At 38.7% G+C, this 16,676-nt stretch overlaps 2 protein-coding genes across 3 annotated transcripts in view; one reads left to right on the top strand and one right to left on the bottom strand.

The window, feature by feature from the left end:
* Positions 1–9,833, top strand: part of LOC142153108 (cystine/glutamate transporter-like) — a 32,176-nt gene extending 22,343 nt beyond the window's left edge. The window contains exons 4-12 of the mRNA XM_075210384.1: positions 201–326; positions 924–1,023; positions 2,150–2,194; positions 2,352–2,475; positions 4,274–4,377; positions 6,567–6,663; positions 6,909–7,058; positions 7,510–7,687; positions 9,547–9,833. Coding sequence (XP_075066485.1) covers positions 201–326; positions 924–1,023; positions 2,150–2,194; positions 2,352–2,475; positions 4,274–4,377; positions 6,567–6,663; positions 6,909–7,058; positions 7,510–7,687; positions 9,547–9,611 — 989 coding nt within the window. The 3' untranslated portion in view covers positions 9,612–9,833. The remainder of the gene's footprint in view (positions 1–200; positions 327–923; positions 1,024–2,149; positions 2,195–2,351; positions 2,476–4,273; positions 4,378–6,566; positions 6,664–6,908; positions 7,059–7,509; positions 7,688–9,546) is intronic.
* A 1,547-nt stretch (positions 9,834–11,380) lies between these two features.
* The window catches only part of KDM7A (lysine demethylase 7A), a 58,831-nt gene continuing 53,535 nt past the window's right edge, over positions 11,381–16,676 (bottom strand). For both annotated transcript variants that reach the window (XM_075210382.1, XM_075210383.1), the window contains exon 20: positions 11,381–15,707. In XM_075210382.1, the coding sequence (XP_075066483.1) occupies positions 15,613–15,707 (95 nt within the window). In that variant the 3' untranslated portion in view covers positions 11,381–15,612. The remainder of the gene's footprint in view (positions 15,708–16,676) is intronic.

The following is a 16,676-nucleotide window of genomic DNA, read 5'->3' as shown; positions in this document are numbered from 1 at the left end:
AACATATTTCAATAAGGCATTCTCATGAATACCAGCACCTCCTGCCTGGGTGACGTCACTAGTTCCTATTGAATTGATAGGCTACATTCACAGGAATATTGGTTCAGTCTACAAAATGGCCGCCCCCACTGTGTGTATGTGACAGGGATACTGTAAACAGCCAGATACAGCCGCCTGACACAGCCTTTTCTTCTCGCTAGCGTTCATCATCGCTCTGAATTGCTGGAGCGTCAGCTGGTCCGCAAACCTCCAGACCGCTTTTACAGTTCTGAAACTAGTGGCTATTGGAATGATTATAGTACCTGGAATGATGGCGTTAGCAGCCGGTATGTAAAATAATTAAAACAATGTCAAATAATTATAAAGATTGGCATGTTTTGTTTTGATATGTTTTATGTATAACTTATTTATATAACATCACCGATATACTTTGCAATTTTACACAATTATAAGATACAGACAAGAGCAAGTGTAGCAGTAACTAAGTGAAATAAGATTGCCTGCCCAGAAGAACTTACATTCTAAAGCCAGCTGCCTGCATCACTTCAGTCTGGTTAAGAAACATCAGTGCTTTATAGTGAATGGAGAGTTGCAGCCTCTTAGCACCGGGACCCCTGGATCCGCACTGGGCATATGGACACCTGGTAAATCCCCTTGTGTAGACAAGACTTTCTTACCTTTGGAATAATAGTAAGATGAGTCATTGTACAAGAATTGGTTGATGTATTCTGTTCCCTAGAGAGAGAACTCTACAGGTAAATCTACGCCACAGATATTGCAGTGTAAACCAAGTTCATACATGGTAACAGAAGATGTGTCGTTATCTTTAACTTCAAATGAATTCTTGACGTACTGGACGAATAAGATTGTTGGCGTTATGCTCAATAGACAGAGCATTCCGAGGTTTATATTGTATTTTACAGGACACACAGAGAACTTCCAAGATGCTTTTCATACAACTTCTCTGGCTCTCGACAAAATTCCCCTGGCATTTTACTCTGGGATGTTTGCCTTCGGAGGCTGGTAGGTCGCTCTTCTCTATCTTTCGTGTGTTAGCAAGTTCAGCCAAATAAGAGCAGATCCTAGAGCAAAAGTTGACTGCAGGGAGATAGCCGGTGTGGAACATGTGTGGGATAAGCAAAGGTGCCAAAATCCTAGAGAGAACCCTGTTGTAGAGTCCAAATCAGGTTTCTGTAGTTGCCTATAATCACCAAACCACTAGTCACCAAGTGGCAGCTGCATCATATAAAGCTTTGAGAGAAAGAGGCTAAATTTGGCGCTTGTGACCTCCAAACTAATGTGATGCCCGGTAATAATCTGATTTAAAATCAATCTGGTTACTGTCAAGCATGTTTTACCTGCCACATACATGTGTCAGATAACCACTAGCATCTACGTGATCGGTAGTGATGAAGATGCTGAGCCCCAGTGCTGAACAGATCTTGTCCAATTTGGCCACCCATGTACATGGCAGAATTGGATAGTGGTCTTGCCGGTCAGTACTCCCACCCCGCTGTGTGCAGTCTCACCTGAGATAGCCCAGTGTCCCATTTACAGCAGAGGAATCACTGTGCCAAACCTTCACCAGAACAACTCACAAAGTCATTCATGATGAAGCTGAGAAAAGAGCAAATCACTTGCAAGAGGCCGACGCTTTATTCTAGGCTGTCCGTCTATACGGCTCCCCAGCCCACACTGACGGTTTTATAACAGCGCCCTCTGGGCTACACTTTGCTTTTGGATATATTTTTGATATTAAAATGTTTTCCACCCTCAGTTGACTTTAGTCGACTGGCTTACACGCGCCTTACTGCAATATTTACTAAATATATTGAGGTTTTTTTCTGGCTTTCTTCTGTCCTTCTCACTAATTCCTTCATATCATCAAGGCAGACTTGCTTATTTCTTGACACCCTTTGAAATCCAAACAAACACAGGAGGGAACACGCAAACTACACACATGGCCCCAGTGCTGAGAAGCAGCAATGTTGGCCACGATGCCACAAAAATTTAATCCATAAAATGTCTTTTGTGTATAGGCAGCCAAAACTCTTTAACCCATAAATGTAAAAAAAAAAAATCAATCGTCAGTATGATGGGAGTTGTGAATTCAAGTTTTAGTCAATTTGACTTTTGTTTTACATTCCAGGTTTTACATTACTTTTGTCACTGAAGAAATGGTAAATCCTGAGCGGTAAGTCAGACTTGCATTTCTCCTGTTATTCAGAGCCACAAAATTCCTCTTCTCACAACTTGCAGAAGCTCACGGATATCGTAGCTGTTGATCACTGAGAAGGTCCCACTTGGATATATATTCAATTACTTCTGTGTGCCCGTGTTTTTGTTCCCAGGAATATCCCCATCACCGTGATCGTCTCCCTCATCGTTGTCACAATCTGCTACCTTCTCACTAACGTCTCCTATTACGCCATCCTTACGCCCAATGAAGTCCTGACCTCTCAAGCCGTGGCCATGGTGAGTATAGGCTTCACTTTAGTGCCAAAAGTACCCGAAAAAGTTCAGTGTCACATTTGAAGTCCTCCCTCACCCCACACACACTGCGACGGTGGCCATGTTGTGGACTGAATCAATTTTCGGCTTGGCAGTTCGCTAGAAACCATTGACATCACTGATCCATGATACTAGAAGTTCCTAGTTAGTTGTTAGACTGCCTGCTGACGAATATTGGTTCATCCTACAAAAGAGCGGCCTCCATTGTGAGTAGACAATAGGTACACTTCAAATAGGCAGATTTTTTTTCGGTAGGTGAATGGTGTTCTAAAAATTGGCTCTCACACAATGTTCTCTATCGTATTCCCTGTATTGTAGGCGGCCATCTAATGCGATTCCACATGTAACCAACAAAACTTTTAGTAGGAGATGGTTTGTGTGCCATCTCGTAAACCTAGAAGAATAGATCTGTCCGTAGTTATGGCGTGCCTCGGGGATGTGCTGGATCTCAATATTCTGAGTGGTACCATGTATAAACCAGGGATCCGTAGCTGATAAGTGAGGGAATGGAGTAGGATTGTGAAGAAGATGGACAGAAGGAAGAACAGTGAAAGAATGATATTTTCAAATATAGTACTTTCCACCTATACATTTTCTTCACCATCACACCCACCATCCACCCTATACTCACTATCATACCCTGCATCTCTCACCTTCCGGACTACCATATACCTGTCTGCCAACACTCCCTTTCACACTCTACCTCGATCATTCCCTCCTTTTTTCCTGTTCTCCCTTTCGCTTCTTTTTCATCATTTTCTTTTCTCTTTTCCTTCCCCTCCTCATTCTTTGTTTTCACCTTTTGTCTCCTGCTTGCCCCGTGCCCATTATCGCGCTTGCCTCTGTCTTAAAGTTAACCGTACACCCACAAGCTACTTCTACCCACCACACTCCTCCAACACTCCACTGGCTCCCAGAAACACAACAGTTGTTAATTATATCGCATAGTTTTTATGTATATTTATTTATATTGATGTTATTTCCCACCTCCCATACCTCATTGCAGTCAAAACTGCCCACCTTCACCATCCGACTCTGTTCCCTCATTCGCCACCTCCGTTCCCTGGTTTATGTGTGACATCACTCCAGACATCAGGAACAATCAACAAAAACCGCTTGAGTATATCCAGCCTCATCCAATCACAGCACTGGATAACATATAGCAGCCACTCAGCAATATTAACCTATTAATAGCCAAGTGAATGTGCCTGAAATCCCCCTCAAGACCAGACTTAGGCGTAGATTTGCTAAAACCTATAAAAACCAAAAGTGGAGGAGTTGTCCCTAGCAACCAATCAGATTCTAGCTCTCATTTTCTACAATGTACTAGATAAATGATAGCTGGAATCTGATTGGTTGCTATGGGGAACACCTCCAGCTGTATGGTTTATATTACATGTAGCACTTTTTTGTGTTTTGAAGCTTTAACATTGGGCAATGGGCCCAGAAATATGTTTCTCTGCCAAACTGCAAGGTGAAATGCGTCTCCTTTATATCATTTCAAAAATCTCTCTCCACAAATTAAAACATTATTATGCACTGCTCCACTGCCAACTATACTTCCCAAGGGGCACACTCACTCCAAACGCCTCCCATAGACTGATGCAAACTAACAAAGAGGTTTCCGTGACTTTTTCTGGCCATTTTGTGCTTAGTAAATGAGTTTTTTTTATTGTAAGAAATTGGAGTTAGGACAATGTGTTTCTATTTGTACTTGATTCTCTCAACTTCTGTTGCTACAATATTCCTGTCTTGATGGAAGAGCTTCGCTGATAAAACTCTGACACAAGTCTCGTTCGTCATCTCGATACTGGTGGCGATGTCCTGTTTTGGCGCTGTAAACGGTGGAATTTTTGCATCCTCCAGGTACTGAACCTCTAATCCAATAATAAGTCTCCTTTTTTATTTGAACATCTTTGTTTTGTAATAGTTCATGGCGTGGGGTTCAGATATCACCAATTCTTTATTGGAACAAATAAAATATACTTTTATAATATCCCCCCCCCCCACATTAAGATAATAACGCATAATAGCACATTATGTTCACATCGATAATTCTAGTATTTTCTTCTTTTTTATATAGAACATAAAAAACTTTCTTCTCTTAAAGCATCATTACCTAGACTACAACATGTGGGCAAAACCCTCACAGATATAAAGTATTGAGCTATTTTTTCTCACATTTTTGGATGTCTGAAGCACTGTAGTTTGCATGGCGTAAAGGGGAAAACAAACCTAAATTATGAGAATTGACGAACCTGTAGTTGGACCTGGGTCTGTCTGTGTGAATCACATCCTACTAGTTATGAGCATTACAAGAGATACATGACCTCAAGTTCTTATAAACTTAAAACTAAAACAAAGATATAGAATTAGCTTTATTAAAGCTACATACCATTGCTGGAATCTGTAAAACACCAAAATACATGCCCAGCTGAGTGTGGTGTCACCAAAATAGCACTAATGTCCTTTTACATAGATTCTACCGGTGGTAGTTATCATAACGATTAACAAAATGCCAATGACACTTACCCCGACATGGTCATCGCAAAGCTGTCATTCCCGACAGAGTGGTAATCCTGACCAGGGGCCAACGCAGGATTTGTAGAGGGGGGTTTCCACACCACACCACCAGTGGGCGTGACCAGCATGCATGGGGGCGTGGCTATAATTTTAGACAGTGCTTGGCTGCTCTCCATCTCTTCCTATCCTCATAATATACATGGGCAATGCTATGTGCACTACTGTTAGGTACACACAGCTCTCCCTTTTCTAGCAGAGCTGTGTGAAGCGGAAGCAGGGTCCACCTCAATTATACAGTGCCCCAGGCTTGGATGGGGGTATCCAGGCACTAGGAAACCCCACCACCCCCCTTCGGTTTGCTGTTTGAAAAAGTGACCTCCAACAATTGCGACCAACCAACATCTCAGCACCACAGATGAACGTCACTTTCAATGGAGACACAATTATTCATGCTGTTAAGGGGACAATGCAAGGAGGCACCGGCTGTGCGATGTAGCCTTTGTAAAAAACATTGTACAGCTGGCGCAATTGTTGGAGGTCACTTTTTTCAAAGAGTCGGATTACCAGTCTGTCAGGAATGACAGCTTTGCAATGACCATGATGGGGTAAGTGTTATCGGCATTTTGTTGTTCGCACTATTGTACCCCACCCAGATTTTACAATGTCTAGAGCTTTATTGGAGGCTAGAACATCGTTTGTCTATGAGAAATTCCACCGTCTGATGTTCTGGTGGTGATGATGAAAAATGCTCTCAGCTACCACTGTAGAGTCTATTATCAATTGATGATGTCCAACTCTCAGACATCACCGTAGTCACTCTTTGTAAAACGCGTTGAGAACATTCATAGGGGGTGGATGTTACAAATGGCATGAGTTACATAGATAGAGCCATGGAGAGGTTCTTCTCTGTAACCCAGAACATTAAGCAGCACTCTCTGAAAAGGTATCTAGCAAACAATTACACATACAGTAGTAATACATGTTTAACCTCCAAAAATAAAGTGTTCACAAGGCTGGTCTTCAGCTTTAACATAAGAACCAACTGTATGGAAAACTCTACTCTCAAAGTGCTCTGTAAACTTTGTTTGTTCAAGTGTTCTCTTTTGGTAGTAGTTCCTGCTTTAACCAATAGACCACCTAAAAGGTTTATGAGACAATTAGGTTGCCTACTGGTGACTGGACTATTTTATATCTAAGTATTAATTAAGTTTGTAGTTAATTAAAAAAACTGTTTTGATTTTTATTGTACATATTTTATTTTATTTATCGCTTCAGTCTGAAGACACTCTTGACTGTCTAATCTTAAACAGAAGTAACCATAGTTTGAGATACTATATGCTACCATAATTCATGTAGTTCTATACAGACAAGTGTCACTCGATGAGGTCGTTTCCTTACTCAACCCAACATAAAAACATTGCTCATCATTATACAATATCAAAACTTGCTTTCTAGTAGTATCCACTTATTATTCCTTTCTAGCCTTGTTTGTGGAAGTCATTAACCAATGTACCATATATCCATTTACCCAGGATGCTCTTTGCTGCCTCCAGAGAAGGGCACTGGCCTAACCTGTTTTCAATGATCCATATCCGAAGGCATACTCCGCTTCCTGCCTTACTATTAATGGTATGTGGTTTTCTTTATGCTTTTCCATATTCAGTCATGTATAGGTTATGGGCAGGTTAACTTCATGTACTAATTCAAACCAGCAGGTATTCCCAAATCCTCATTGGAGACATCATGATTCCCATTCAATTCCAAGAGACTTGTGTTCAAAACAGCAGCTTAACATCCCCTACGTTTGTGGTGGCTACGCATGTGTGTCATGTACGTTTCAGACGGTCATGTAATTATCTGTATGTTTCCTCTAGCTGCCGCTGATCTTCGTGATGATTGGTATCGGTGATCTCTACGGACTCTTGAATTTCTACAGCTTTTCAAGATGGCTCTTCATGGGACTTGTCACCATTGGCTTAATTATCCATCGCCGGAAATATCCTGATCTCCCTCGACCCTTTAAGGTAACTGGTATTTCTCTACAGAATGTTCTATTTGAATAGGCGTGCGGCAGCTACTGGAAATTAATCAGTTCTTCTTTGAGGTAGGACCACCATCTTTTACATATGGTCTAAAGGTGAACACGATATTTGCTACGGATCTAGTCGATAATTAGATACACTTTCTAGGAAACAAGGTAGACCGAGACTTGGCAGGAAGAGTTACCAGTAAATTATACTTTGCTAGAGATTATAGGTAGGATAGAGGTGATATTTGCACAGGTTCTGTTTTTCACTTTAACTGAAAAACCTAAACACAAACGCTGGACTGACTGTAGAGTACAGAAGTGTGGTTCTTTTGTATTAATGAATTGATAATGAATTTCCATTATTTTAACCAATAGTTTATTTTTAAGAAATCTAATATTTCTAGCCCCTAGTAAAAGAAATGTTAATCTAATCAACTCTTCTCCAGGTTCCACTAATCATACCTCTGGTGTTCAGCACAACATGTCTATTTATTACCGGGATGTCTCTGTACTCTGATCCAGTGAATACCGGCATTGGCTGCCTCATGACCTTAAGTGGTTTACCAGTGTATTATCTGACAATCCATAAGCAACGTGTGCCCGAGGGATGGAGAAATACATTCAGTAAGTAGTCATTCTGACCACATTAAATTGACTGCGAATGTCCAAGTGGATTTTATTTCTACTTCGAAAGGATCCCTCTCGATCCCAACTTTTTTTTACTTTATTAAATATAAAGGGTTGAATGTATAAACATATTCTTATTATAGGATTTTAGCTGGCTTGCGCGATGGCGCTAGTAAGGTTACCTGTAGGGTTTACTATTCTATTACTTCTGCTTCCAGACGTCTCCTGTCAGTCTTACGGACATGTAACAAGCTTCCCATAATACAATAGCCTACAGCAGACCTGGTCAACCTATGGCTCGCCGAGTGTTGTGAAACTACAAGCCCCAGCATGCTTTGTCAGTAGATAGCCAGCTGCTAGGTCATGCTAGGACTTGTAGTTTCACCACAAATGGAGAGCCACAGGTTGGCCAGGCTTGGTCTGGTCCAGAAGACAAAGCGGTGGCCAACAACACAGAGTGTGGGGTTGTCAGCCTGGACAAGATATACATTGTGCTGTGCTATTCCTAAGCATTTGGTAGGAAATGTAATCTCCATAGTTTTCTGAGCTCATCGACATGATGTACATTTATAGTTACTAGCTTTAGCCAATTATGTTGGAGGCCTTATTGTCTTCTTTGCTTTTAGTTTCATAAAGAAAACAAAAAAGTAATAAATGGAGGGTTGATGAGAGGTTTTGCACAGGCATGTTGGGTTTTACTGTACGGTTAAAACCAATAGATATTTTGCAAAAGAAAAGAAAAATATTTTAAATGCACAGAAGTAGACTTTGGTAGTCATATACACGACATGGACATCCGTGATGGCTGAACATCTCATTCCAAAACCATAGGCATTAATATGGAGTTGGTCTCCCTTTGCTTCTATAACAGCCTCCACGCTTCTGGGAAGAATTTCCACAAGATTTCGGAACTGGGGCGCTGGGATTTGCATCCATTCAGCCACAAGGGCATTAGTGAGGTCAGATCCAGATGTTGGGCGATAAAGTCTAGCTCACAGTCAGCCAAGTCAAGTTGGTCCCCATGAAACTCTGGAAATCAACTTTTGGTGGACCTCGCTTTGTGTTCTGGGACTGTGTCTTGCAGAAACAGGAAAGGGTCTTCCCCAAACTGCTGCAACAAAGTTGAAAGGGCACAATTCTGTAGAATGTCATTGTATGCTGTAGTATTAAGATTTCCATTTTTCGGAACCAATTGTTTCCACAGGCAGTTGGGAACTCGGTAGTGAGTATTGCAATAGAGGGGAAATATTAAACCAACGCGTTTCATCCCGCAGTGGTCTCCATTCAGTGAGCTTGTGGCTTACCCGCTTCACGGATGAGATGTTGTTGCTCTTAGATATTTCCACTTCCCAGCAGCACTTACAGTTGACGGGATAAGATAACAGGCGGAAAGGTGGCATCCTAAGGCACGGAGCTCTTCCGTACGACCCAATTCTACTGCTAATTTTGAATTATGACTATTGCATAGCTGTATGCATCCGTTACCAACGGATGTGGTTGAAACGGGCAAACACACTAATTAGGATGAGTGTCTACATAATTTTGGCCATGTAGTAATGATCAACAACAGCTTGGTGGGAACATATCACCAATCAACTTTAAAAACATCAATGCGTTTTTATTGTCCCTTTTATTTGCAGAAATCTGCACACATTTCGGGGTGTTCTTCCACAGCTGCACAGTAGTGTAATATAAGCTAAAGCCAGTTGTAGCACCCCCAACGAAAGCAATATACAGTTAGTGTTGGCTCTGAGGGTGTCAGAGGAAGGTAATTCAGTCCATCTATCATGTTATATGTGCGATCTTTTAATAAAATCATTGCTAAATATAGGTTTTTGTTTATTCAATTATTCTAGATCGGCTGACAATGAAACTACAAGTAGTGATGGAAGTTGTTCCTCAAGAGAAAAAAACCTACTAACATGCACTGGCGGCCAGACGTCTTCTCCAGTTATGCCAGACATAGGACTATCCCTTCTAAATCGTACAATAAAGGCTGCTACCTGAGGCCTTCGAATAGTTTGATTTTTCATCCACCCAAAACAGTGTTGTATGGTCTTCTACAAATTAAATTACTCGACGAAAAGAATCAAAGTGTTGGAAAAAACGTAAGTTTGCAATAGTTCTTCATTGAAGGTTCCTTCTCCAATGCCCCCCCCCCCCCCCTCCGCGTTGCAGACCTCTCCACAGGTGGGATTTAGATCTGGACTCAATGCTGAACACTTCAGAACAGTTCAATGTCTTGTCTTAAACCATTCTGTGGTGTTTTTTTAAGAGGTTTTAGGCTGTCTTGGTGCAAGGCCCATGACCTGTCAGTGACCCAGCTCTGAGAAGAGTTTGAACATTATCCTAAAAAAATGGCCTGTTAATCCAGATTTCATGATGCACAACAACCCCAAAACATCGCTGAACCTCCCCCATGTTTGACTGTAGGGAAGGTGTTCTGTCCTTTCATTTAGCTTTCTGTAAACATAGGTATGATGTGATTTATCAAAGAACTCTAACTGGTGTGTTTAGGCAAACCCCAAACAGTCTATGTCATAGCATATAACCTCCTTTCATTGAATGGACGATGGATGGCGTGACTTGAAACAGCCATAACTTGTGGCCAAAGGCCAGCTTGAATCTGAATTGTGTTCAACATTCGAACAATCTTGGGCTGTAAAACGCAAGTTGTCTGTGACTGGGCGGTTGGGTACAGTGCCATGAGCCTTAAACATCCCAAGATTACAAACTGTGGAAACCAGAGCATCGAGGTTGCTGTAGATTGATTTGTGGCCTTGAGATTGTCCATTCTTCGCTATAATCTTCTGTCTGACCGTCTCAGACAATTCTCTGGATTTCTTTGTTTTCTCCGTGCTCAGTGCAGTACACACAGTGACACAAGAATGGGTCCTTTTTCCTATTCAAGATCGTTTAAGGAGTGATTTTTTTTTTTTTTTTTATATTGCAGGCACCTGCTACTATCCACAGAGGAGTTCAGGCCCAAAGTAATGGAGAATCACTTTGCTTGAAATTTTATTATTTCTAACAATTCTAAATATGTGCCAATAATTTTGCCCAGACCATCTAAGACTTTGTGTGTGGAATGAGCTATAACATTTTTTTGTTGTTTTTTGTTTTTTTTTTTCCAATCCACCACAAACCAAAGAAATACATTTCTGAATATCTAAATATTTTTTTATTTTCTTTTAATTCCAACAAATTTCTGGAAGAATTGGTGATTAGAAAGTAACGATCCACAATCAGACGTTATTAAATTCAAAGCCGACCCTAGATGTTTCTTGCAAGATAAATTTTTTAAGTATTGTTTTCAGAGATCTTCTATCTTTTCCTTTTTTTTTTTTTCCTTTTCTTTATCCCATGGTTGCTTAGTGGTTAGCACTTCTGCTCCGCAGCACTGGGGTCATGAGTTCGTTTCCCGACCATGTCCTTATCTGTGTGGAGTTTGCCTGGGTGCTCCGGTTTCTTCCCACACTCCAAACACATACTGGTAGGTTAATTGGCTACTATAAAATTGACCCTAGTCTATAGGTGTGTGTATATGTAGGTTAGGAAATTTAGGCTGCAAGCTCTATTGGTGCAGGGACGAATGTGAGTTTCCTGTAGAGCACTGCGTAATTAGTGGCGCTATATAAATAAGTGATGAGGATCCCAGTAAAGAAACAAAACAAAAAAAAACACAACAAAAGTGATTCAGGGTTTTTTTTTTTCCTCAAACAAGCCCTTATTTACAGATCTGATATTTACATATCCAAAGCTAAAAAGGAGTACATGAATCTGGTGAGAGGAGGACTCATCCGCTATCCTCTACATATACAGAAAAGAAAGTACAACAGTTCATTGAAATTCAAGACCGATACAGTGTGAGAAAATAAAATCACATAGAAGTAATGCCCAGGGGTCCTTGAGCCGCTGTAGAAAACATACAAACAGGAGATTTATGTACAGTAATTCCTGCCTGCAGGTGAACAGGACAACAGGTATAAAACACAAGACTTTAAATACTTCTCTTTAAAGCTCGATCAATAAGACCCTTCTCTATGTCTACAGCACAAAGACCATTAGGTTTTTACAGAAGTCGATCAATACTGAAGTGACCACCGAACAGGGGTGCGAAGTGACAAAATATACTACGCTATTAAAACATTTCTAAAATCGACTCACCAGCCACGGTTAACGTCATGTTCTCTGTTTAAAGGTTGGGCTCCTAGCAGAAGTGTCACTCAAGCATAATTGGTTGTTTTTTGGTCATGGTCGTTTAAAAAAACCCCCAAAAAAACGTCATGATTGAGGTTACACATTGTCTTTACACATGGTCATCTCTCACAAATAGTACAGAAAAGTCGTTGGGTAACAAAACAAAAACATTGGCTCCAACAAAATGGTTTCTACAGGCAACGCTATGGTTTTATCTCTAGCGTTTACATTTTCTGTACACTGACAGATTCGTACATATTTTCAACAAAATATGTTCTAAAAATCCAATATATGCATTTAAAAAACAATTTGACAGAGTAGTTAGTATAGACCCATCGATGGATTGTGGCAATTTTCTTAAAACGTCTTTGCATATCCTGTTCACATACAACAACATTGTCATTTCAGAAACACAGTGAGCTGGTCCCGACCTCCCCAATCACACCCCTTGGTACCGCTGCACAACTTTTTGAAGATTTTAAAAATTCATCCGTCACATTTCTTTACACAGTAATTTAAATAGACCAGTCTCACTCTGTAGATTTAATTCTGGCCCCTTACAAAGAGACAATTTTACTTTCACGATAAGAGAGGGGGGAAAAAAAAAAAAGTACTCTGCTCTGTACAAATACAGAAACTTAGGACAGCATCTTCTGTGGCTCATACGTAGCAATGTATAAGTAGGCATTTGTAGACACGTTTAGGCTGCATAGGTAGGTAACTGAGGTGCTTTGTAGTAGCCTTGAAGCTCAATAAGAAAAAGTCATATGAAGGGCAAAGACTCAAAAAAGGAGAAGTTCTAGAGTATAAATCGCGCTCTTAGATAAAACTGTCCATTTAGGTTATCGCTATAAACGTTTGTAGGCAGAATCCCATTTGGTATAGTTTGTAGAAAATTGAGAATCCCGAGATCATTTATAAAAAAAAACAAAAAAAAACAACAAACGTTCCATAACGTCCTCCGTTCTTTAACTATTACGTGATCAGATGCACAAGCAGAATGAGGAATGCCTCCATCTCCCCTATCCCCACCTTATGACCACTTCCAATTGGTGAAAGGTCGATTAAAATACACAGCTTGGCAAATCTGTTTCTCCGGAACGCCAAAGAAACTCATCATGTAATATTTAAGGATATTTGTGTCTGGATCTTTGAAGTATTATTTTAATGGTCTTTTTTTTTTTTAAATTGCAGAGGCAACTTGTAGTCCAAGGGTTGTGCTGTGGTTTTATATACGGTCTGCTTGTTTTTCTTTGTTTTTTTTAGTGGCTCCGATTAACACTGTAAAAGGTCCTACCCACAGAAATCTTGACTTTAAAAATAAGGAGTTGGCATCCAGAAGGCCACGTTCCGTGAATGGATGTATCTAACCCTTGGACACTATGATGTTTTGCTGAGCATGGAATTTTTTGGTTTTATTTGAAAATCCAAGAAATAAAATATAAATATTTGCTCGTACAAAATTGGTGGGATTGGAAAAAATAAATAAATCAACAAATGTCATAAACTACAATTTAAAGACCCAGGATAGACAGAAGTAAATATATAAAAGAATTTGCATCAGTACAAAATGAAGCACCCAAAAAAATAAATAAAAATAAATCTAACAGCTCCACAATGTAAAGGTCTAAAAACACAGTCTACGTCTGAATAGAATAGATATTTCCAACAGGTTTTGTTTGGGATAAGATACAAAGCACAAGATTATAAAACGAAATAGGGGGGGGAAGGGGAACATGGAGAGGAAGAGTACTGTCCAATTTTTGGGATCATGAAAGCACTCAATGGCTATTTACTTATTGGGTTTAATTAACGTGGTGACTAGCAGCATCAAAATCTGCTTGAATTCAAATGTTAAAAACAGACAAAAATAAAATAAACAGATCGCTATAGTACAAGCATAAAATAAAAGTAAAGGGGGAAAGTGTTAAATATTTAATTTTATATTACAAGAAATACAAAATCTAGAATCGGCTTTATGTACAAGAGAATCAAAACTGGCATTTGTTTGCAATTGCAGAGACTGGCACAGAAACTGGGACTGAGTGGATGCACAAATATACAGAAACACCAAAAACAATCAAAACGTGAAAAAAAATAAAAAAAATAAAACACCACACGATACAAAAAGAAAAACGTTCTACAAATAAAACTAGGCTCGGAGTATAACAGTCCTTTTCTTCCATGAGCCAATGCTGGAACATTTTAATGCCAAGTAGGGGTGGGGGGCTATGGAAGATTGGTGATGGGGGCTGACACAACCTGAATGCAGGTACCTGGCACCTTTTCTGCCAACTTCCAAATTCATTTACCCTGAGATCCACGTGTTTTTGTTTGTTTTTGAAAGGCTGCTTTGTTTGATGCAATGTCTTTATCGTTGAGTTAAAGCTTTTTTTCTTTTCTTTTTTAAATAAAAAAATAAGCAAAAAACAGTTTTCACATTGGAACACAAAGATAAGCCAAGGGGAAAAAAAATAAAAATTTCCTCCTAATACATCAGCTGCGTTTACCAGGCCAGACCGTTTCAAAGCATTGCATTTTAGTATCAAGCCAGTCCGCAGGATTATAAGGAGCAGTACTTGCAATGGTTCACATACATCAAAAAGTTTAAAAAATAATAAGTAACGCTGATAATTTAAAACAGCTTCTGTGACCGAAAAAACATCATCTCTCTTTCTAGCACCAAACTGTTGTCTCTCAATGCTGGGAGAAGCTAGGATTTAAAAAAACAAAATCAATAGTGTACTAAAAACTGGTAAAAAGCAAAAACCTCAAATGTCATAATTAGCTTAGCCCTTATATCTTCCAGGAAGAGCATGGAAGGACCTCCAGAAAAAGATCGACTCCCACCTATTAATAAAATACAGTGTTTACTTTATCTTGGCTGTGACACTGCCAATAGCTTACATAGGTTTATAAAAAGGTAAATCAAGCAAGGAGAAAGAAAAAAAAAATGCGGAAAATAAAAATTCAAACATAACAAAAATAAAATAGATTTCATATTAATGTCTTAATTTACAAAACAAATAAAATAAAACAATGCATCAAATCCCTGTTTAAGACTACATCCTGAATATCAAGTAAAAAGAAAGCAGTAAATCTTCCCAAAATTTGTGGCCCTCCCTTTCACCACACAAAAACAGACACAAAAATACATAATAAAAATAAAAAATAAACTTCACATTGCTTAAAATCCAAAAATTTATAAAAAAAAGGTCCTACAAAACACAATATCTGAAATAAATAATTTAAAAAAGCCCAAATGATTTTCTAGAAGCAAAAAAAACCCAAAAATCATTTAAAAATCTGTTTGCAATAAATTATTGAACATTTCCCCCCCACAAGCACCCACGTGCCCTCCTCCTGCACCACCCCCAGCTGCACAAAGAAAAATAAATTCAGAAAAAAAAAAAAATCAAAAAAAAATAATCAGAAGAGCAAATTATATTCCAATCTCAAAGTTAATAGGGCTCCAACTACCACGCAAAAACTCCGATTGGACAATTCTCCTCCGGTTATTGCTGAGTAGGTGTGGCACAGTGAAAGCTTTAAAAAAACAAAAACAAAAACAAACACCATTAAAAAATGTCTTTGTTCATCAGGCAGTGTTTGGTGTGGTACTTGTAGTTCCACCCTTGGTAGAAGAAACGCAAAAGGCTCCAGGCCTACACTTTCTTCAATACTGTTGTATGCATGAAAAAAAAAGCAAGAAATGTACGACATCAAACAAAGAAGCGTGCATGATCATGCCTGTTGAGCTTTAAGATTTTGCCAAGCCGTTGTTTGGCCGTTGCCATGCCCTTCTTTGGCCGTTTACCTGAAAGTATTAATAAAAATGAAAAAAAAAAAAAAAAAAAAAAAAGGATGTTAGGTAGCATAATAAAAGCATCCTCTAAGTAGTCACAATCCAAGAAAAAATCAGAAAAAAAATAAATAAATATAAATCTATAATAAATCAGATTTGTATTCCTATGTGGTACATTTTTGCAATAAAGTACTGAAGCATTATAAATGTCAAGGCTTTTGCAAATTATTTCTATTTTAAAAAAAAGTAAAGAAATATAATTTAATAGATTTTTTTTTTATTACTACTTTTATATCCCCTACTTATATGATTTTTTTTTTTACATCCAACAGTTTTATTTTCACTGCTCTTTTCATATATTCTTTTAACACAGTTAATACTAGTGCACTTCTGCTTTATCTACCTTCACGTTTACATTTATGCATAAAGTTTTCTGTATCACATAATATGATTCAAGCAACACCTATTCCCATTCTCCTTTTCACAGATGTTCTAATCACACGTCCACATTGTGGAGGATTGTTCTCCGTTAATTTGTTCACCTGGGTGAGTGAGCAACAGGTCTTTATATACAGATCACTTTAGTTTTACTGTTAAGCTATCCCGGACGAAAGTTATTCTCTAACTGAAACGTTGGAATTCTTGTAATAAAATGGACTTTTAAAACTTCAACCGAGCAACAAATCCTTGAGTGCCACCTATAACTAGAGATTTACTTTTTCCACTTTTCTGGAAAAAAAAAAAACCACAAACACATTTTTGTACCACCTACTTATATATTTTCTAAAATCAGGTATTTTTATTTTAGAATTTTTCCGCTTAGACAAAACAAAAATATGAATAAAAAAAAATAATAATAAAAAAATTTAAATATATATATATTTTTTTTTTATAACAACCCTTGACATTTATGTTTATATAAAAACTATGCCTGGTGGAGAAGTGCATTTGTCCTTTTTAACAAAATATTAGTGATCTTTA

This window comes from Mixophyes fleayi, chromosome 4 (assembly GCF_038048845.1).
Source record: "Mixophyes fleayi isolate aMixFle1 chromosome 4, aMixFle1.hap1, whole genome shotgun sequence".
Classification (NCBI taxonomy): domain Eukaryota; kingdom Metazoa; phylum Chordata; class Amphibia; order Anura; family Limnodynastidae; genus Mixophyes; species Mixophyes fleayi.
Note: the sequence above shows the minus strand (reverse complement) of the source record. Positions and strands in the feature narration are given on the sequence as shown.